The sequence below is a fragment of the Egretta garzetta genome, unplaced genomic scaffold, assembly GCF_000687185.1.
Source record: "Egretta garzetta isolate BGI_Z169 unplaced genomic scaffold, ASM68718v1 scaffold46, whole genome shotgun sequence".
Taxonomy (NCBI): Eukaryota; Metazoa; Chordata; class Aves; order Pelecaniformes; family Ardeidae; genus Egretta; species Egretta garzetta.
Genome location: NW_009260268.1, coordinates 7,078,516 through 7,101,871, shown reverse-complemented (window position 1 = coordinate 7,101,871; position 23,356 = coordinate 7,078,516). Strand labels below are relative to the sequence as shown.

The window sequence follows — 23,356 nt, the reverse complement described above, 5'->3', positions numbered from 1 at the left end:
GCTGAACAAGTACTACCACTCAAGAACATTGAGCCAACACGATTAAATGCAAGATTTCTTAAGCACTAATACTTAACAAGCTAGGAAATTTTACTTGGAACGATTAAATGAAAATACTATAAAATTATACTATCTGCCATGGGGGTTTCTGATGAGCATGCCTCAAAAGACAGGTTTGGGTCTGTAACTTTGGTTCTGAAGCACACCCTGTTACTTAAGGCAGTGTTTAAGGTCGCTCTCCCAACATGAAAATTAGTAACATCAGCGCTGTGCAATTAACAGAAACACAACTTGTAACCCCGCAGAAATAATTCTCAACTGGATTTATGTACAGCTAAACATACTTGCTATCAAACAGCTTCTCCCACGGTGACTAAGCACCCTCTTCAGACGTTACTCAGACCCACTGTGCACTCTCTGCAATTGTTTAGGCTCCCACATTTCAAGCACTACAAGCACTACCTTTGATACGGTAATTTTAAATTAAAGAAAACCAGATGGAGAACAACTAACTCCCCGAGGCACACTGTCACCTTCTGCTCCAAGAGCTTAACATGCCCAATTACCTGAAAGCGGAACCAACCACATCTCTGTTCTTTCAGCAAAACACAACATTGCAAGAGCAAAAGCCTACATAAGGTGGCAAAGCATGGACCTTAAACAAACCAGGTCGTCTGCACGAGTTATGTCTTCCAGGCCACACTATGCAACGCGAAGCAACCACTCAGTCATCACTGCATGGACTGTCCTCTGGGTGACCAGTAAGCGTACGTACCTTGTGGGTGCAAAACACCCATACTCATACCTCACCAATTTCAGATCCAAGGATCCAGTGCAGCCTACGTAAGCATGCTCTGCTATCATAGAGGAGTCAGCCCTGGAAGGGACCTGTGGTAGTCATCTAGTCCAATATACCTGCTCAAAGGAGGGTAAGATACAGCAAGCTGGTCAGAAATTATTTCCCCTTCATAAATCCAGGATGACTACTTCCAAACACCTTCTTATCCATTCTGTGTTTGGAAATGGTTTCTAGGATTATCTGCTCCATCTCCCTCCCAGGGATAGAGGTGAGGTTGACCGGCCTGCAGTTCCCTGTGTCCTCCTTGCCCTTCTTGAAGGTGAGAGTGACATCTGTTCTCTTCCACTCCTCAGGAAACTACCCTTATCACCACAACCTTTCAAAGGTAACAAGAACGGCCTCACAATGACACCAGTCAGCTCCCTCAGCACTTGTGGGTGCATCCTATCAGGTCCTATGAACTTCGTTACGTGCAATTTGTTTATATCTTCCTAACCTGACCCTCCTACACGTCTTCCTTGCTCCAGACTTTCCTAGGCATGTCAGGGACCTGAGATTCCTGAAGGCAAGTCTTAAAGAGTAAAATCCAAACCAAAGAAGGCATTGAGTACCTTGGCTTTTCCACATCCTTTGTCACTAGGTCTCCTGTCCCCATTCGGCAGTGGTCTCACATTTTCTCTTATCTTTCTTTGCTCTTGATGTCCCTCACCAGATTCAACTCCAGATAGACTGGCTTTCTTAACCCAACACCTACACACTTAAGGCAGTGTCACCTGTCCCTGCTTCCACCTTTTGTACACTTCCTTTCTATGTCTGAGTGTATTCAGAAGTTCCTTGTTCATCCATGCAGGCTTCCTGCTACTTCTGCTTGATTTCCTGTGTGAGGGAATGAGCCATTCTTGAGCTTGGAGTAAGCAGTCAGATACGAGTAGACAAAGTTCTTGGATGTCAGAGGTTATAGGTCATCGCCAAGTTCATATGGGGAAAAAGCCTGAAATACTCTGAATATGTTCCAGACCTATTTTCTCCTGGCTCAAAGATCCTTCTTGCCTAGTTTCAATGAGCAAAGGGATTAAATGCTTAAAAAAAATTAAAAAATAAAAGAAGTGTCAGAGAACGTAATATTCCTGGAACAGTCATCTGACTCCAGAAACCAAAAATACAAGTGAATTAAAAAAAGATCAAATATAACAGTTTTTGATACTGCATTTCTTCTGACAAACGTACTCAAATTACAATATATTTTTAAATGGAAAGAGAATTCTTGTCTCTGAACGAAAAGTTGCATGTCTAGACAGCTGGAACTGTGCCTGCACATTTATTTTTGCAAAAGCAATTAAAGCTGTCCACTTTGAAAACAGATTCAGATTTCAGGCTCTGCAGTTTACAAGTAACGGTCCTACACATAAGAAGAAATTGGTTTTTTCATAATCTCTACAGTTCACCATTTAAATCACTCCTCAATGGAAACTAAATCTAATTTTGCCAAGCAAACTGAATGATGCACAGATGTCTCCCCAGCTGTAATCAACTCTCAGACAGATCACACTGATCAGACCAAGAGTTCTCGCACAGAATAAAGCATAATCGTAGCTGTATGATGATCGGTGGCTTTCAAGAGAAGGTTTTCTTGCAGAAAGAAAACTAAAGAGCAGAAATGCTTAAAGTCAAATGCCCCATGAGAGTTTTAGGCTAGGGCTTAAGCCAACTGAGCCTCATCCTGCAGACTGCGTGCTCATTAGCAGCTAAAAGACAAGACGCCCACCTGTGGTACATCTTTGGGTTTAGCTTCTTCCAAGAGGAGTCCAAGCTCTGGTAGGTTCAGGATGGGAAGCAAAGCAAAGCATGGCACACAGCATATGGGATGCTCAGCAGTCACTTCAAAAGCGCATCCCAGTCTGAACTAAAACTTTTATTGCAGGCACACATTTAGAGGCCTCTAAAAAATTCCTTTGATCCACAACTAAGAGTTACTTCAAAACAAAAAACCCATCAAAGTTCTTCGAAGAGTCGTTCCCTTCAAAAGTTAACCACAGATATAGCTGTATCTGTATGCTTCAGGCAAAGCTACCGAACTTTAAAGCAAATGCATCAAACTTCAGGGGTTCTTCACTCCACATGCGTGCAAATTGTCCATGTAAGCCTACAGTTCAAGTGTGAAAAGACACAGATTGATGCCACAGGAAGGATTTTCCCATTAGAGAGTCCCTATCTTATTAAAGCCAAAGTTAAAACAAGTCACCATCACCTAACGCATAATGGTATTAAAACAAATAACTAATGGGATTTGGATGCCTCAGTAGTAAATTGTAATCACCACTCTTGCAATTCAGGTCAGTAGGAATGAAGTACTTGGAAACCCACGAACACAGTTCTGCTCTGAAAGTGGCATCAGTCAGGATCACTTTATAAGCACACGGAAGAGAACTATCATGCCTAAACAAAACAGAATACAGAACTGAACTAACTAAATACACACATTCCGGGAAAAATTTTGCAACAAAACCACCAGTCTGTTGTTATGTAAGAAAACATTTCTTAGGCCTTTATTTACAAAAGCTTTAAAAACAAATACCCTCTGTTATGCAAATTACTTGTTGTTTAAAAAGGACCACCCAGTTACATCATCGTAACTCAATGAAAAAAAGCTGTTTGATTTTTTTAAGTACAAGGTAAAACAGTAATTTGGCGAACATTTGGAGATTTTTCTACTATTGATTTCCGTGTCGAACACGCATGCACATACGCGCGTGCACACACAGAGGCACACGATGTCGCACATTCCATCATTTCAGGCTAGTATTTAGCTATTCAATACCAAAAAATCCTTCCTGCACAACTGCTCCGTACATATGCTATGCAGAGTTAAGAACGTACTTTAGGGTCCTTTAAAACAGTATATCTAAAATATATTGCTAAGATATACTCAAAAATAAACTAGCATTACACTCCTCAGGTAACTTTATTAGCTATAAGTTAATCATATTTTGTTGTTTTACAACAAATATCTGCAACATCTGTCTTTGTAGCAACTACAAAAAAGCACGATTTAATTGTCCTTCTAATTCAATCATTCAATTAAATAGTATTTTTTCAGATCTTTGGGTTTTATCTTCAACAAAACTGACTTTCAAAAATCATCAAATCAAGTACATAATAAATATGACTCCATAAAAAATATCTGAGGTGTACATTACTAGAATAAAAGCTAGGAAGTTAATCAAAGGAAGTGTGCCATTACAAAACTCCTGCTATTCCAACATCCTTCAACTCTCAGCTTAATGGCAAAAATGCTAAAGTCATAGCTGTTCTTTTCCTGAAGGGTGTAAAGCTGTTTTTTCAAGCTTCTTTCCCCCATCACAGAGCGGTTTTAAAGCAGCAGGCCAACCAGCAGTTGACATGTGCAGGATGTGTTTGAAGATGACTGAACACCAGTGAAATAACAGCAGTTACTATGATTTCAGTAGTTTGTTTTGCTTGAACAAACAGAGGTTATGCAGCAAATAAGTCACGTTTTGTGGGCTGAGATACCAAGGAAATACAGTGTGAAGCTGCTGAACTTGGCAGATGATTGTTTTCTAGCTAAGGGCAAAAGAAAAAAAAACAAACTTCAAATAAAACAGAGGATCTGAGTCAGAGTTGCTCTCTAAAGTGCAAATTTGATGGTCCACAATCTTGAATAGCTAAAACGCCTGCATACTGGAAGGAACAGACATGAATATGGAAGTTAGTTACAATCAGTGCCAGTTAATTTGGAGAAGGGAGGGAAAAGAGACAAAAAACTAGAAGATCAATCTAGGTAAGTTTACCAGACGATTCATTATGATTTAACTTTCCCCTTCTCTGTGCCACACTGATCCTATACATGCTTCTTTACAAACGGGCTAGTTATGAGGCCAAAATGTAATCCAGAAAATTTTACATATCAATATTCAGATCAAAATCTGTGATAGAACAGTCAAGTTTAGTACATAGAAAGGCAGAAAAGAAAGTGTGCTGAGAAAGGGGGAGAAAAAGCCTTATTGTCCAAGGGATTCACGCAGAGATAAAACCTATATACAAGCTTTTGGAGGTCAAAAAGGTGGCCTTTCATTTCATGTCATGACTGTTTGTTGGCTTCTTCTTCATATGCATTTCCTGTGCCATTTTGTACATAAGATGACCCCGAACCAAGACCGTATAAATGGCCACAATATTTGGCATCGTCAATGTGATCTTCAAAGAACATCTGAAGAGTTAAGAGAGACACAAATTATTGCCAAAGAAAAGGCTCAGGTTAAATAGAACTATAGAAAGGCTTTAAAAGGTTACTTTCTTTTTAGCATAAGATATCAAATCCCAAGGTGCAAAAGATGATACAATTGACATAACACACTTAATCTCAACACATTACAAAAATGTGCTATATGACATGATTCTTTGAAGTAAATCTGTTGAGGAATATAATCAGTCTTCCTGTGCACCTTTCTTGATGAAATGGCCAAATGCAATGTTTTGATAATTTTGTGTTACCAGTTATCACTCCCTCTTCTGCAAGTACAACAAAGATCCTTCTCCAACTGATTTCTGTTAAGTTTCTCACAGCAGGCATATGCTTCACATCCATCATCGGTGCCCGTACTCTACCTACTTCCCACTGTGAGGGTTTTCATCTTGAAATGGAGCTATGTCCTGATTTATACTATAAAGGTTTGGGGGCAGGGAGAATGTTTGAGCAGACAACCCATTATGGAGCTTAGAGAAATGCAGGAAGGTGCATTTCCAGCTAGCTCCTCACAGAGGGGGACTTCATTTTAAAAGGAACAGCAAAATTAAGGTAATTTTGTACTAAAACTGCATTTACACCTTACAAGTCTTAATTGCAAACGGGACCTTTCAGTGGAAGACATACAAAACCCCACGATATTCTGATATTCTACCTTTCAGACTCAGGTTTTAAAGCAACAACACAAATTCACCCACCCCACCTCCCCCCAAAAAAAGATGACACACATACATAAAAACCACATCCCAGTGGTTGACATTTTGAGTCATCATCATCAGAAATCTAAGGCAGCCAGAAGCATGCAGGAGCAGGGCAGATATAATACACAACCTAAATGCAGAGGAGTGCATATACCACACAGGCTGAGAACCTCTTCCTTTAAGTTTTGCTCTTAGCAGCAGAGTCTGGATGCAAAGCTCTGTACTGCAGGAATTGAAGACCTCAGTTGTAAGTTTTAAAGCCCCAGCAGTTCTTAAAGAAATAAACAGGTAAGAAACCCCCAAAATTGCAGCTCTACTGTAGTATCAGTGTTTAAGTATTTCTGACGGGAAGAAAAACATCAGTAACTTTTTTGGTTGGGACTCAAAATCCCAGAAAGTTCCAACTCTTTCATAACCATTAGTAACACAGTTGTAACACGTCTCTTAATTTTGTACCTCTAAAAGCATCATAAAGTGAAGTTTTTTCACTCAAATACATTCCTAAATAATGAACTCTACTGAAAAGGCTTTAAAAATGCACATTAAATATATTTCTCTCTGCTGATTACTGTGTCCTTATTTAGAAATGATGAATTTGCAAAGAATCTCTGAAAATACTGAAAAAAAATCATCATAATTGAATTCATCTTTGTTGGCTTAATTAAGCAAATGCTTTGCACTAAAAAAACTCAACAGATTTCTATTCCCAATAAGAGCTTTTGGTAAACAAATTCAAGAAGCTAATTTGCCATGTTACACAACTGCATCTCATTGGAGAAATGATCATGGGTTTGAACATTTTCCTCTAGAAAATTAACTTGAAAAGCAGGATCTTAGGCATGATTATCATCTACTTCCTATCTATAGGACCAGAGGAAATGGCCTCAAGTTTTGCCAGGGGAGGTTTAGATTAGATATTAGGAAAAATTTCTTCACTGTAAGGGTTATCAGGCACTGGAAAAGGTTGCCCAGGGAAGCAGTCAAGTCACCGTCCCTGGAGGTATTTAAAAGATGAGTAGATGAGGTAACTTAGAGACATGGTTTAGTAGTGGACAAGTACGGTCGGGCTCAATGATCTTAAAGGTCTTTTCCAACCACGTGATTCTATGATTCTATTAGACCTCGTTCCCTTTATTTGCTTTAGATTTTGTTTCAAATTCAAGAGTGAAAGATTAACAATACCAGGCAGATGGCAGTTAGCAGCTCTGGACTTGGACCATACCAGAAACACAATCCTCTCTATTTCATCTGTAGCCCACAACCTGCTCAAAAACTGCAACAGTTCCAGCAGAGGCAGAACAGAGTGTTACGATGAGCAAACCAGCTTAAATGACAGCATTTATTTTTCACCTGCTGTCTCACCAGTATTTGTCAGAAACTCATGGTCATTTTCTCCTTTATACAAAGGGCTGGATTACAGAAGGTAGACACCTCAGCATACAATACTAAACCTTATTAAGAGATGAGGTTTGCCATTGCTGTCCATTTTGACATGGTAAACAACACTGAATTGCTGGCAGAATGCCATGTTCAGATGCACTGGCATTTGACCAGTGCAACTGCTTTCCAGAAGAGGCCCCTTTGATATTTGTTTGTTCTGCTAATGCAAAATATCCTAATGTCTTCCTATTGTATGCAGGCAAACAGCAAGGATACGTGAAGGATACTTGTAAGACCTAATTTTCCCTTGCTGCAAACCTTGAACTGACCGACATCTAATTTTTAGAACCTGAGTTAACCTACACTGTACCCAAAGGTAAGGAACAAATGCATGGACATTCTCCACAGCAGCCTGAAAGTCATTGTTTAATATACCTGTAGCCTGCAAGTTTAGCTAGAAGTGGCTAGTCCAGACACTCTTCCAGCCCTGGCACAAGCAGAGGCACACACCAGCTGGGTACTACGCTGAGCAGAAGCTCTAAAAAAATTGGCTTGAGTATGGCCACCCAGAAATCAGTTTGGTTCCGGCAGCTCGTAACTCACTACAGCAGCCACCTAAAAAAAAGGTACCTTGCAAAACTGGGAAGGAAAAAACCCCACAAAAAAATCCAAAAGCTGGACACAGGCTGGAATCAGGAAGCAAAACTCACTCACAGCAGCTAAGCAGGGAATCAATATAGCTGGTTCACGCTCTGGGGAAAATACAGGTGGTCTTATTTTTGTCAAGAAAGAAGTGACCCCTGAAGTCCTTCAGAGACCTCCTTAAAATATGGCAGACTTATCAGCAATTCCATCTGACTATCACAGCATGTTACTACCATGGAGATAAAACCAGTACGTCCACCTACTTCTCTCATTTTGAAAAAGGCCATTCCTGTGAGTAAAGAATCAGATCCTGCCTGATGCTGTGGTCCTATCCTTTCCAGCTCTAACTGCTCAGCCACTTCTTGTAATCCACCCTGAAAAAGAAAACATTTTTGTTAACTGCTGAAAAAAATTAAACCAAAAAAACCGAAGTTACATTTGGGAAAGTCTGTTACACAAGTCGTATGACTAAGTACATTTTAATGTTTCCACAGTAGCTGAAACAGTCATACTAGATAAATACACACTTGGAGAATCAAACTTTCAGTATCAAGAGCAGCATTAAAATTCTGTGTCAGTATTGATTAAATAAAGCAGTATCTGTGACCAACAAAACTATTACACATTCATGTTCCAGCTTCTCCAGCAACCCCATGTATTTATTTAACAAAACTATTCCTTCAAGATGTTGAAAGGACTGGCAATGCTGCAGAACAAAACCAGGTGTTCCTGTACACCTTCTATTCAAATGAAAGTTTAAAAGGTAAAAACATTGTTCTACAAACACAAGAATTCAAGTGCTAACAAATGAGGTGCCCATATAAACTTCATGCATTAAAGTACCTAGGCTTCCTTTGAAACAGACCTTTTTCTTTCCACTTACCTTTCAACAATTAAGTTGAGGGTTTTTCCACCGCCCTTCACAAAAACCAAAAGTATCGTTAAGTATCTAGAACACTACAGGGACTCCAGGAAAACGTTACACAGCAGGCATTTAGAAACCAGGTGGTAAAGTCAAAAAAGGAAGAAAGTGCCCACTCCACCTCTACAAGACATTCTACTGCTCTTTAGTTTGTTTCATCAGCTGCCATAAAAGGAAAGGAAAAACAACATGCAAAAAAAAAAAAAAATAAATCCATTGCCTTGCAACTACTTTTCCAAGACACTAAAAGCCAATAGTATAGCCAGCTCTTCTGTTAGAGGTACATATTTAATAGTCACATGTGTAATGAAACCTACGTCTTAAAAGAGCATATAAGCATCTCACAAAAAGGAAACAATTTAAAACAGTGTCTGCTTTGAATGTTGACGCATGGTTTAAAAGGACAACTGTGAAGCTGTAGGCATCACCTGAAAGCTGCAAACCTATCTGCTCCTAAAGGTAAAACTCTTCCAGTTTTGAAACAATTTTTTTTTAAGCCAGTAAGCTTACGTGAAAAACTATCCCCTTAACTTCAGAGTGATTAAATAAACCTTTTTAGTGCCCCCAAAATAGTAATAACCACTACATGTGGAAGCAAACCCATCAGAAATTGATTTGGTTTTACATAGATAACAGATCAGTTGAAGTATAGACATGTTATACTGTAACTGCAATCTGTTAAAGCTATAAGCTACACTGTGAGCACATAACTGTACTTTTTTTATTCATTAAGCCATAAAGCTACTCGAAATAGACTAAAGCACATGCACATTCTTTAAGGTCTAAAGATTAAAAAAAAAAAAAAAGATTATTTTTTTAGTGCTGCCATAAGCTTTGCAAGGCAAAAATATTGCAGAGAGGCAATGCTTTTAAAGAAAAGACTGCCTAGTATCTGAGTTTACCTTTCCTTGCGCTCTTAACCTGTACAAGTACAGGAAGGGAAGCAGTAAGAGGCCAAAGCATAACGGTCAAAGTTACAACTCACAGAACAATAAAGTCTGACCTAAAAATCAGATCAAACATTATGAAAATTCTTGTGAATCTTATGGCAATGGGTTTTTGTTTAAAAAGATGGAAACTTCAGTAATAACGTTCCCAACCAACGCCTACAAACCAACTTGAAAACCTAGTATGGCTAGTTTTATTCTAGCTTGAGCAGCACAAATATAATTTAAGAAGTTTAAGATAAGAGTTAAGACTATACATGACAAAGTTAAGCACCAAAGCTAGCTTGTTTTCTTTATGTGCTCGGATAGAACATTTGAACACTGCAAATACACTCAGTTATTTAACTTATGCTCTCAAAAACGTGCAGAGGGTTGGTGGGCAGGGGAAAAAAAGTACGACTCCGACACAAGCATCCTCTCCACTTTCTAACTCCAATAACGAGCTGTTAGAGTCAGCAACAGGAGTTAGGCCCATACACTTTCAAGGAACCACTTTCTGCTCCTAAACCCTCTACTTCCTCCTCAAGCTGTGAATTAGCAGTGCCTCATCATCAGGTTCTGGCAGCTGTAAGCCTATTTACTCTAGCTTCAAATTACTTCGAAGAAAAAACACTCAAGAATAAAAACCAGTAATATTTACACAGCAGCTGCAAGCTCTGGAATGTAGACTCAGTCATTCAAAATTCACAATAACAGCAGCCTACAGAAGAATGCTTTGAAAATAGTGCTTTTAATGGTATATATCTATTTGTAAATACATCACACCACTTTTGCATGGAACTTCTTGGTCTATAACTGAAATAATTACAGAATAAAATTTGGCTGTCTCTGAAAATCAATAGGCTATTGAGATTCTCTTTCAGGCAAGACTTTTGCACTCCAGATAAGAACATTTTGCACTTGGAGGAGGACAAATTCTTCCCAAATTTTCAGAGTGTCGGTCTTTCAAGAAAAAGGCCACAGAACGATTTACATAATCACATGACCATAGTCAACAGCAAATCCAGTTCAAACTCTCGTTTCATGGCACTGGTACTAAGGTTCATTGTTCTGTACAAACCGCCATATTAAAAGCAAGTTTCCAACAAAGTCTATAAATCTACATTACTTAGAGTTGCCATTACTATCAAAAGGTTTGGAAGGATCTACATAGAAAGATTTTTAGAGAACAAGAGTTTAACCTACACTACATTAATATCTCAAGTTAATTCCCAATCTGCATGCCAGTAAAGTACATTCGTGTCCATTTAAGTTAGTATAACATACTGTAAATTCACAGATTACTTCATTCCACAAAAAGACCACCAAACAGCTTCCCGATCCTGAAGCACATTTCTCTTCTCAATGCCAAAAATTCTCTTTTGGGTGTGTGGGGGCAGGGAGTGGGGGACCTACAGCGAGTCAGTGACTTTAATATGAAAAATAACTTACACAAGTCAATAAAGGACAACTGCACAGCAGTTCAATTCACTGCAATTTAATAGAGATCGTAAGTGACAGACATTAGAAGACAGCGCATGCATTTTTAGAGTTGCAACACAATGTTTAGCAATTTGTTTCAGACAGCTGCTCTCAGTACAGTACAAGTCGACCGCCATTTCATTGCTGGTAAATTCGGAGGGGTAGGGTAGCCCACATGCCTTACCCTGCTATCATTACCAGTCTGCAGGTTAGGTGACAGGATCAAGATTTACTGCAGGAAAACTGACCCACATATTCAGCTCTGATAAAAATCACCCTTGTTCTTAAGGTTTGCTGAAATAAGACCTGTGAAGGTTTTTCTTGTCTTCCAAAAGATATCAGTGTCTCTAAACAACGCAGGTTACACACAACTATGTTTTAATGAAATGACAGGAAATACAATCCCCTCCTCCCCAAACCCCGTGGAAATGTCACCTCTGGAATGGTGACACAGAATGTCATTCTGTCACCTTTCCTACATCACTGAAGTTGGATTATCCATCCTGTTCTTGGTAAGCATCTCACCACCACCAAGACACCAGATGCTTTACTTTGCTTCACCAGGAGTGAGAATGTAAGGGCGGTTTTTGTTTGGGGTTCCCCCCTGCCACTCCTTTAAGATTCCTGCAGTTTACAAACATTTCATTTTTTTCTTCTGGCCTCTGTGGAGAAAAACTGTTTCTAAGATGTTCTATAATACTCAGCTATTTGTCCCACTAATTATACCAACAACAACTCTAGATGAACACACGTAGGTATACTTTTCTTACTAATGGCAAGGGAGGTCTCAATTTTCAACATTAATTTGATCCACAAAAGGATTTACACACTTCCCACACAAGTAGGCTGCTTCTTGAAAGTGACACACTCTATTAGTTTATCTCAGAAAGAAACAGAGGACTGTAAACCCCACAAAGATCACTAGTTCAGCATGACGAAGTAGCGAGCCATCCCTTAGTCAGGATTTGGTTGTACTACAGTCAGTGTTCTCTTTTTCCTGCAGGTTCCAATTAAGAAAGCCTAGAGAATCGAGTTACTTTCCATAAAAGTAGCAAGTCATTAATTGCCTCAGGTGAGTGATGCACCCCATTCCAGCAGCAGTCCAGACTCTTACAGTTCTTTGGCAAGCAAAGCTGTTAACAATCCCTGTAGCATCTTTCTTTCACTTGCTGTCTTCCCTTTCACATACTTAGTTCCAGTTTCCATTCATTCTCCAGTCCAATAAAGTATCCAAATTTTATGCCTGATAGAGCAAGCCAATTAGTAACCCCGCTGGCCTGACATTAGTTTCTAGTACTGCATTTTTTTCTAGAAGTCACATGTTGTCCCTGAACATATGCTGTTGTTTATCTTTCCTTATGAGGCCATCTGAAACATTCTTCGCTCCATTCCTCTTCCCAAGACACTTCCACAGCATCATCGTTGCAATTACCTTTGCCAAGACGACTGCAGTCCTTTAGTGGACTGCACAATGAGGAAATAAGAGTATATGAAACCCATCAATTCTTATGGCTCAAGAAGTGAAGGATCAATTCCAAACATGGGTTTATAATCTGTCAACAAAAACTAGGCACTATAAATTACAGTATCAACATGCTGTTTTAAACTGGTAAGCAGTTATAAAAAAATCGATGTGTGCTCCTGCCTGCCTCTATCAATAGCCTTTAATATTAAATGTATAAAGTTTGAGACAACAAGGCTGTTTAATGGGTATTATCAAAGCAAAACCAGAAAATAAAAATACAGAAAAAAAGTATTTTTTAGCAGAAAGTACTCTCTCTCCAAAACCAAAATCTGTTCTGAGCCATTAACAGATTACTTACCTTCAGATTTTTGCAACTCTTCATAAGATATTTTACATCATAGATGACAGGGAAAAACAATCGCAGTATCTCAAAGAAGTCCAGCTCTTCTTCAGGTAAATTAGAGTTTGTCAGGATTTTGATTAGATAGCCAAAGTCATATCCACTGCAAATTAATAACAAAAACAAAGTAAGCAAATAACTTAGAAGCGTCCTTCTCACTTCCAACATCAAGAGTTTATTACACCAACAGGACATTTTACTTAATTTCAACGCAATTAAGCCTGACTCTTACAAAAGACTAAGTCTCAATGTAAATGGCCCCATTGCAGCTTTCAGGGAAAGCATTTTAATTTAGTCTCAATGAGGCCAAGTGAAGCAGCAAAAAGGATCTGCCTAGAGGTGCTTCTCCAAATCCTGAAAAAAAGGTTAGCGCTGCTGGGGCTTCATCAGATAACAAGAACTAAGACTCCTAGCTGGTTCCTTTAACACAGACTGGAGTTTCTCACTACAAACTCAATGAGATATAGACAGTTCTACAGTCTTGAAATCCAAAGGACTCATGAGTTTCCAGAGCCAACACGTGTTTATGCCTGGAGGCAAGTATCACCCTCAGCGATGAAGTGCAGATTGTCTTTCAACTGTCCCAATTAAACCAGCTAACAATTAGACAACTGAAAAAAATTAATATTTTGTAAATTATTACTCCTTTAGGAGGCAAGGACAGAGTAAGTTGGAAAGTTTTTTGTGCGTACGTGTAAGTCAGCAGGAGGCAGCAAGATAACCGAGCAGTACAGGTTTGGTAGAAGAAACTGAGGTATTACTATATATAGTGTGTGTATAGTAGAGAGAAGAGTTTGGGAAAACTTCCTTCCCAGTAGCTTGACTAAAGAAAGAGGACAGAGGAATGAGGTGTGGAAGTAAAAGGGGAAATCATATACTTTTACAAAGGGTTATGAGAGGAAACAGAAGGTTTAAAGCATAGGAAAGGCAGATGTCAGGTATTAAGTAAGACTGAACACCACAACAAAAAGCAGTGATGACTAGCTATCCTTTTCTCTAGGAAGGCAGAGATTACAAGACAGATTATTCATGATCCGATCATGAATCTGATCCATTCTGATCCCTTGTACTTCCAGGATTGCTCATGCACATATACAATGAACTAGAGGGGGGACTGATATGTTGTCTTGTTATTAGGTTTGCATTGATAAAATCTTGGAACTGATTTGGTTCAACATGCAGTTTAAAAAATGTTTGTACTAACAACAATGATGAAAACATGCAGCAGGGCTGCCTCTACTTAAGGCTGCCTCAGTTTTGCTGCTTAAGAAACCTTAGCATATAGCTGTGAGACAATTCAAGTGAACAGGTGGCCACCACAGACTCCAAATTCCCAGCTAAGACTTCATGTTCATTCTTGGTTACATGAGGACCACACTCAAAGTCAAAATTTTGCAAATAACTGCAAGATGAGCAATACAGAAGACAAATCAGTTAAGAGCACTGTAATACTGACCTTGCAGATATTTAGCACTCACAAAGACTGCCAATGTCTGATGAAGGCTCAAAGCTTTAGCTTGCATACTCAATGTAAAGAGGATTGCTTTTTGTACCTTTTGTGTACAATAGGATTCTCTAAATCATCTTTACCTTACAGATTTCTAGACAGAGGGTATAAAATCTTGAACATACTGGGAACGAATGGATTGTTTGCTAAAAGTCCATTAATACAAGATCTACAAAATGTACGGACAATTGTAGCTCTCCCATGGGGGTTTCCAGTGCTCTAAACAGGAATTTAATGTTGAATGAATCCTGCACTGCATCTGGTGCTTTGAAGCTGTGCTGGCAGCACTCCAATCTCCACAGCAGCAGCCACTCGCCAGGGAGCAAAGGAGCCAAAGATAAAGAAGGATTTCAGCAGAGTCTTACAAAGTAAAAACCTCTAGTATACTTGGCAAAACAGTGGCTTGGAAGCTTAATTTTATTAGATCACCTATGGGGTGGGGGCGAAGTGGTGGGGAAGCCTGTATCAGCATAAACCCTCTATAGGAAAAGAAAAAAAACATGTTAGCAAAAAAGGCTGTTCAGGATTAAGGAGATTTACTCCTCTAGAGGTTAGAGATCTTATTAACTCACTGAATTCCTGACATCTGTCATCCCAGTGGCTCAAATGTAACATTCGTATTAAAACTTTTAAAGTGAAGAAAACAGTATTTGTGCTGTTCTTCCTCTTCAAAAAAAAGTCTCCCTTGGAGATTGTAGCAGATTCTTTCATTCTGGGATCCTCATACAAAAAAAGGGAAGAGGGTATCTGAACAGTGGATTTAACGGGCATAACCAGTTGTCCAATGCACGAGAGCATTCAGATATCTGTTCCTGTATCCTAAGCATGGGTTAGTTTTAGTCAGCTCAATCAATGATGTCTCACATTCCTTAAGTTCCAGATGCTTATACTTAGTCCCACTGTGCTCATAACAATCATCACACTTTACTAATCACAAAGCAGTATCAAGGCATTTACATAATCTTTTTAGTGTACTTTTCAGGGGTAATATGCTCCAGACATCCACACTTACACAGACATAAGAACTGTCACTCCAATTCAAGACTAAGATACATCTAGGTCAAAAATTTTTGAGTGGCCAATGCTGAATGCTAACAGAAGGGTAAGAAAGTCCATAGTGAGCAATTACCTAATTACGTGCTCATTAAAAAAAGTTTTCTTCTAATCCTTTAACAGGCAATTAGTGGTTGGTTTATACCCTGAAGCACATAGGCTTCCTTTCCTTAAAAACTTTCACCATTTCTAATACCATCACCTAAAGTTACTTAGTGTAGTAACTCACAATCCCTGGAGCTATACAGCAACATAAGCACTCTTACAACCACTTTTTTTCTTCACTGAACATGGACAGCTATAGGCAACAAGACTATGGAAAAGATGAAATGTGCCTGTATTTTTTTCCCTTACTATCCAGAAAGAATTCAGATAGCCAATTAACAATGAAGTCTACTCAAGCACCAACAGTCTCTGAAATAAATCAAAACCTGACAGAGCTGAGAAAGCTTTACTTCATTTTGTAACTGGCTAATAGAAATGAGCCAACAGATTAAATTTTACTAAGATCAGTTAGACACAAATGACTGTTAAAATGCAATAGCTTGGAACTTTCCAGCTTCCCAAAAACATCTGGGTTAAGAGGCAAGTTTGCACAGAGCCTCCAAAGGTAGACCGAGGAGGTTGCACACAGGTGGACACTCAAAAGCTTCAGCAGATCAGTCAGCTGAACATCCACAAAAACAGTGTTTGAGCTGTTCTGTTTTATAACTTGTTAGACTGCCAAGCACTCACAGCTCTCTTGACTGGGACAAGAGTCAGAAATTCAGGGCTTCCCCCTCCTCTCTCATTGACTCAAATACATTTTAAACACACACAAAAGATTTGATGGGGGTTGCTTATGAAGTTGCAGTATACAAGAATCGGTGACAGTGCAAATGTTTCTTCGCTCATGCCTGGCAGAACTGCAAGGTCCACATAGATTTGCCAACACGTCAGGATGCCAAGACACCTACATCAAATGCAGAGATAAAAAGCACACAAAGAACACTATCTGAGAAGCTAAGAGCTTAGAAATAGACTATGTAAGAGTTCAAGGAAATCAAAGACTGGGAAATGAAGCAAAACCAAAATATAACCTCACACTCCGAGAAAGGAGTAACTCCCCTCTGCCCACTTCCTAGGAGACTCACAAATTTTGAGAGTTAGTGGTAATTACAGCATTTTAAGGAAGTAGAAGCAATAGGACAGTCAGCAACTACCTAGCACAGCTTTTTCAGTAGTCAAAGAACTACTGGCATGGAAAGCCTACATGAAAGAAATTTTCAGCTGAGCTGTCCCACTGTTGAAGTTTCCACTGATAGAACATAATCACAATCAACCTAAGATATATTTAGAAACACCTGTTTACTATTCTTCATGGCACATTTTATGTGACCCATGTTCATTTATAGCTTTGTACAATCTTAGCTTCCTCAGAACTTAACCCACTACTCGAGGGTTTTGTGCTCAATATATCATCATCACGCTCTGTCAAGCACAAAAGCTGTTAAACACTCTCTGACTTCAAGCAGAGTTGTGGATAATCAGTATTTGACAATCATTTGCTGGAATAGCTGTCTTCAGAGGATTTCTAAAGACATTTTCACTTAAGTCCACAACAGAAACTCATTTTAGCACAGATGAAACTGGACTTTAATCAAGCCATTCCAAAACCCCTTCATAAGCTGCACTAGTAAAAATGGCATTATTGCACATAGTTTGCACTACACTTCAACCAGCATATTAGTCAGGAATCACATACAATCAATATAATTATGCTTTAAAAAGAATCCCTACTGTAGAAATGGCTCAGGTATTCTTTTGCTAGGATAGCTTGCACTGGGCCCTTAAAGTTATTAGGTGATATTGGAAAAAACACCGATTTGTAGCTGTTAACTACTTCTATGTGGCAGTGTCTGTTGGTGCACCAGTTACACGCATAACATGCCTACCCTCCCCTTCTCCTGAACCATCTAAGTTATTTTACTGTAGTCAAGTGTAAATCCCAAATATGCACATAAGAGCCCGTAATAACGCGTTTAAGAAGCTGAAGGAAAACTTAATTCACCAATTCAGCTTTTGTAGTTATTTTAACACAGTTCATGGCATTCTTGTTCCAGTATTTTTTCCTAAGGTGTTACTCTAGTAGCAAGATAGCAAGAGCAAGATTATTTTGGAGTCATATTGTGAGTTAAGACAGCTGCAAGTGGAAGACGTAGGCAGATTAGGTGACAAGCATACTCAAAGACGTTATTTTTTTGTTGTTAACTGTCTTTTCTTCCCCTCAGCCCCCCCCTTCCTTTTTGAAAGTCAGTTTAACACTTGCTTTCTACAAAACAAGTCAAAATGATGAATTCTGCAACAGGCTGTTATATACACTTTTGTACTACTGTTTTATACATTCCTTCCTGAAGCAATGCTTATTTTTCAGTTGGTTAATAACGTAAATACTTCTCTAATTCCATACGACTTTCTCTTCCAACCTCCCCTCCAAGATCTAATACTTAAGGATGAAGAGTTTGGGGTTTTTTTCTAATTTCATCATCTACATATTACCACCCACCAATGTGCGTGATAAACAAGAATAAGGCTGTAAGGAAACTACTAGTCTCCACTAAAACATTTGCTCTACCTTTGCTGACTTACTCAGCAGCCAGCATTTAAGATGTCAACTTGAGGGCATTCCATAGCAGTAAGTCTTTAAAGCCACTATTGCTTGCAAAAAGTGCAATTATCTCTGGCACGTAGTTGACTATACAATGGCTGTTACCTAAGTTTTAAAGTGTTAAATCTTATTAACACCCAAAGATCTTTTGTATTTTGACAGATTCATAGAGATTTAACATTCACATTTCTACTTCTACTTGGAAGATGAGTTCCTGTGATAGAATAAATAGTAAAATATATTCATTACTGCAGCTAAAATTAAGGCTTACCAGGCCTCTCCTTCCAAGCTGAGTTATTTTCAGCTGCCCAGATTACCAGGAGATTTAAAACTGAAGTGTTTTATAAAGCTCTTCACTAATAATTCTCCAGTGCCTGCCATGAGACAATATTTGCTCAAAAATTGCCTAGGAATAGTTTGCTTTTATCCTTGTTCCTATTATGACTTGTGTGTGTGATATTAAAAGATACAATGCCACCTGCTGGCTTAGGAGTTTCATGTTCTTCTGGTTTAGAGTTTTCTGGTTACAGTGTAAACACCAAAACCAAAATACCAGCACCACCCTGTACGCTCTATTCTTCTAATATAGAATGGTACTATAGGTACTGCAGCAGAAACAGTTTTCTAAGTCTTACCAACCAAGGTATGTGCTATATACACTATCAGATGCATACCACTCAAGATGTAAAATCCATGCTCTAGAACTCAATAATCAATATTGAAAACTCAAATACTTATCATGCAGAATTTACCTATGAAAGGAAAGCCACTTGACTCCTTCACACAGAACAACTCCTGATGTCATAAGCAGTTCTGCAAAGTACTGTGTCTCAATTCCTTCTTCCTCATGCTTTTTAAACTGGATACCAGATGTCGTCAACAGTTCAATAGAGTCCTGGGCATACATATCTTCTCTAAAAACAGAGAGAGGAAAAGTAAATTTTCAAAATCTACAAAGCCCAGCAATTATAAACCTGGTAATGTTTCATTTTGCTATTCATTCCACAGACTTCACTAGCACAGAGCAGGAATAACTTGACTTTGTTCCACGTTAATTAGAAAAACAACCATTTTTCATAGCTTTTGTTAACCTTCACTAGCATTTTGCCATTCCCAGCACCTCCATTCTCACCTCCTTCATAAAAAACCAAACTAGTTCCTGCTCCTCTTCCAGCTACACAGAACTCCCCTTTTGCAAATTTACCAAGGTAAGTGAATGCATGAATACAGATATTTTACCAAATAAGACCCATTACTTGAACTGTGACAAATTAAATATAACAGCTGAAGCACTAACATGTTACATTCTAGAACTAGGAACAGTACACTCCAGATCCCAGTGCTGTATGAGTTCTGTGGATAACATTTCCCACACGTTTCTTGTGATTTGAGCTTATGTAAATATTTAGACACATACTCATCAGAACTTCCTTCCTTGCTACAACTGGAAATTGAGTACTTGCTCCATCTAGTCAATCCTTAAAATTCAGGTAGCCTAACATTTTCTTTCTAAACAACCAACTACAACATTAATAGCTATATTTTGGACCTGAAATTTAACAGGATGGAAAAAAAAATTCCTCTATGTCTTGTTTGAGCCTCGCTTATCCTTGTATTTGTTCCCTTTACCACTAACATTTTTGTACAGTCTTAAAAATTTTGTGAAGAAATGGATAGGGTTTTTTTTTTCCCTAAAGTTTAATCTGTATAATCATAACAAAGACATAGAATGGTTAACTGAAAGAAAAATGCAAACGTGGCTCTACTTAAAAGATGATATTCATATTACTGTCCACAACATACTATTCTACAAAGTCTTCCCAGTGTATAGTTTTCAATTTTAATAAAAAAAAAAAAAACAAAAAACAAAAAATAAAAGACAGGACAACCAATATATCAAACTTGACTATTAGATTCAGTCATAGACTTCATTCCTTACTCTTAATAGCAAGTCATCATTCATCAGAACACAGAGATACATTCTCAAGATGTGTTGTATCTTTTTTCCTCCCTCCCACACAGCTGCTCATTAGTTCTCCAGCTTCAAGGCATCAGCTTCCCAACACCTGTCCATCTCCACAATACATTAAAGAACCCATCCAAAACAAACGTGCCTGTTTTACAAAAAAAAGGTTTTAATTCCAGTTTGTTGCTCTTCACTAATCAGGTGGATAGTTAGTTTAGAGAAATATTTATGCTTTTTAAAAGCACACTGTAACAAGACCTGGCTGGAACCACACACAGACCCCCCCCACCACCTTCTAGGAACAGCCAACAGCTGTTTTGCTTTAGGAGCAGAACACTTGGCACAATGCCAGTCCCCAAAAGGAAGTTTAGAAACAGACAAAAATAAGTCGTTTTTCCACCCATTTAAAAAAAAAAAAACAACAAAAAACCAAAAAACCAAACACATTCACTTTTCATGCAGCACTGACCTAGCTTACCTTTTTGTATAAAATCTCCCCAGTGAACTAGTAACAAGTTAGTTAGGTGGCTACCTGTATCTTGCCTTACCGAACTGTCTTACCTATGCAGCACCTGGCACAAACAGATGGAAAACTACTTTTGTTTTCAGTTGCTTAAGTAGACCTCTGAGGCTCAGAAAATAAATAAAACAGAACACAGGCTCTTCATCCCAAACCACAGGTTGGAAGTTATTAATTCATTCTTCCTCCTTCTCCCATACTTAGCAGGATTAGTATATTATTCTTCTAAGACAAAGGATGACTTCCACCCAGCATTTATACGGCCAGGTAAGTTTAGAGATACTAAAATATCAAATCCGCACTTCTTTTTCTTTCAAGAGGTGCTTCAAACAAAACTAAAAAGAGCATATCATTCCTCAGACCAAACTGATTTGTGACAAGCCACAGCACTGCTTGTTTAGAAAGGTAGAAAGATCAAGAGACAGCAGCAGTTGTTTTCTTTCTAAGAACCCTGATTACTTTGAAAACAAGTCTTTTTATCTGCAGAAAAAAGGTCCCTTCTCTAAACGTCCTTTGTAGGCTGCAGTTTTCACTCATGTAAATCAAACTGTCCGGTGATCAGCTTGTAACACAACTGCCAAAAAACCCCAAGCCTTCAACACATTTGAGAAGTGTTTGCACCGATACTCAACTCGGGCCATATGAAAACCTATCAGACCAATTATGTTTGCTTCAGGGAAAAATTCAAGATACTCGTAACCTTGTTGACTACCTGCTGAAGACATAACTACAACTCCAGAGAAGCGTCTCATCCCACCAGAAAAGCTAGGTTTATACCTAAAGGTTTATCACTGATAAGAATCAGACTGTGAAATGTTCACAGTACTAGTCCAACAGATAGTGGAAATCAGCTTGCTTTTTAACCAGCACTTTACACAAAATAATGCAGAACAAAAATCTCCACAGCAGTTATGCTGCAGAGTCAATAATCCCTTTCAACCTATTGCAGAAGAAAATTAAAATACAGTAGCTTAACAGAATAAGTTGCTGCTGCAGAATTAAAGTAAGTATTTTACCTAGAATATTATCTAGAACTTGTGGGTCTTTTAACAACAATAATGTTGTTTTAGAGAGGACAGAGCACACTTGCTTTAGAACTTACTGATAACATTTGTCATACTTCTACTTTAGTCACCTCGGTAGCTTTTTTTTTTTTCCATACATTGGTATGAAACATTTAAAAATATGCAAAGAAACAACATGTGACGTCTATAACAACCAGTAAGCGCTAAACCAAGTTAAGGTAGAAGCACTTCGAAATGCTAAATATGAAAATGCAGAGCTAACTCTTACAGCAAGCATAAATGCCTCTTTTTAAAACTTCTGTTGAAATTGCTTAGCATTTTTGACCAAATTACCACAGTAAGACAGACCGCACAGAAACGAGGGGAAAAAAGCACATGTTTGGCTGACAGAAGTTTTCCTCACATAAAGTATCTAGGGTATTCCAATCATATAGATAAAAAGAGTTGCTTATAGCTTTCACCACCTAGAATACCTTTTCAGTAAGTCAGAAACATACATTCAACAGCACAGATATTTAACACTTACGTCAAATTAAATTTAAAATTAAACTGCCAAGTTGAAGTTCCTGGAGGGTATTCTCCTTGCTCATTCATAAATGTCAGTCCTAGCTGAATTATTTTTAGCAAGTCTACATTGCAGCGTAGTAACTGGTACTGATAGTCTGCGTTGCTTCTGAATTCTCCAATAGGCCTTGCAACTACTCCTGGAAATTCTGTATCCTGTAAGAAGAGAATTAAAACTTCAACAAAAGACACCCATAAAAATTTACATTGCTCATTTTTAATAAAACACATTTCAAAAGCACCGAACAGTTTCATAGCCGAAGAGTACCGAGTGTGAATTTAGCTTTTAATAAGGTAGGAGATCAGGATCCTAATGTTCGTACAGCGTTAATTCGACATTAAGGATCCATTATTCTTTCAATGAAAACAGGTGAACAAGTTTACAGCTTTAATTTACTGACATCAAATGAAATTATCATGGGTTTTGTGGTAATTTGCTAGCTAAACATCAAGCGCCTACTTACCATAGCTACATAGTTATACTTCCGTATAACTTGACGGATTTTCTTCATCTCTTCATCCAAGTTACAAGCCCAAACTTCACAGATTCTTTGGCTATGGTCTACGGTAGCTGCTGGCATAGTGGGGGGCTTTAGAGACCATACATCAAAAGTTACACTTGACTGAAGATCAGTTTCATAAAGAGGACTTCAATTATTTATTTTTTTAACCTAAGAGACAAAGAAAGCAAAGTATCACAGGGTAAGCTTTTATTCTTCGTTTATCTGGAAAAACGCTTAAACACCAGGGAATTTCTTAGCGGACGCACAACATAGCCACCAGAACCACGTGTGTTTCAGCGGCGCGGGTTCAGATTACTATGCGGAACTAAAGCCCCTACGATCTTGTTAATAACTTTTATTTCTCGCCTAAAGGCAGGCAAACCGGCAACGGCGCGCTGGTTCAACAGGTAAGAGAGATCCCCGAGCCCACAAGCGTTATTCCCCCACGGGGTAGAAGAGCGCATCCCTGCGGATCCCACGGCTGCGTGCAACACGAAACGCCGCGGCAAAGCGACTGCTGGCGTCACGCCAAACTCGGCGACACCGCGGGCGGCAGAGAGCCGCCCGGGCGGGCAGCCCCCCTCGGC

General features: G+C 38.7%; 1 protein-coding gene across 2 annotated transcripts; it reads right to left on the bottom strand.

Moving 5' to 3' along the window:
* Window positions 1–2,040: 2,040 nt before the first annotated feature.
* Window positions 2,041–22,960, bottom strand: CNOT7 (CCR4-NOT transcription complex subunit 7). Of its 2 annotated transcripts, XM_009642434.2 has the most exons (6): window positions 22,731–22,958; window positions 22,229–22,422; window positions 18,944–19,105; window positions 12,943–13,087; window positions 8,053–8,163; window positions 2,062–5,027 (listed from the first exon to the last, which is right to left on the bottom strand). In XM_009642434.2, exons 1-6 carry the CDS (start codon window positions 22,845–22,847, stop codon window positions 4,899–4,901), a joined length of 858 nt encoding a protein of 285 aa, XP_009640729.1. In that variant the 5' UTR covers window positions 22,848–22,958; the 3' UTR covers window positions 2,062–4,898. The 2 variants fall into 2 exon arrangements, with proteins under 2 accessions (XP_035753665.1, XP_009640729.1); XM_035897772.1 differs by lacking the exon at window positions 18,944–19,105 and having other exon boundaries at window positions 2,041–5,027; window positions 22,731–22,960.
* Window positions 22,961–23,356: the final 396 nt, after the last annotated feature.

Coding starts and splice junctions, on each gene's coding strand:
- CNOT7 (XM_009642434.2), bottom strand. CDS start 22,847: ATGCCAGCAGCTACCGTAGACCATAGCCAAAGAATCTGTGAAGTTTGG. Junction 19,106..22,228: donor AATTTTAAATTTAATTTGAC/GTAAGTGTTAAA, acceptor CTCTGTTTTTAG/AGAAGATATGTATGCCCAGG. Junction 5,028..8,052: donor CCTTTTTCAAAATGAGAGAA/GTAGGTGGACGT, acceptor TTAACTCTTCAG/ATGTTCTTTGAAGATCACAT.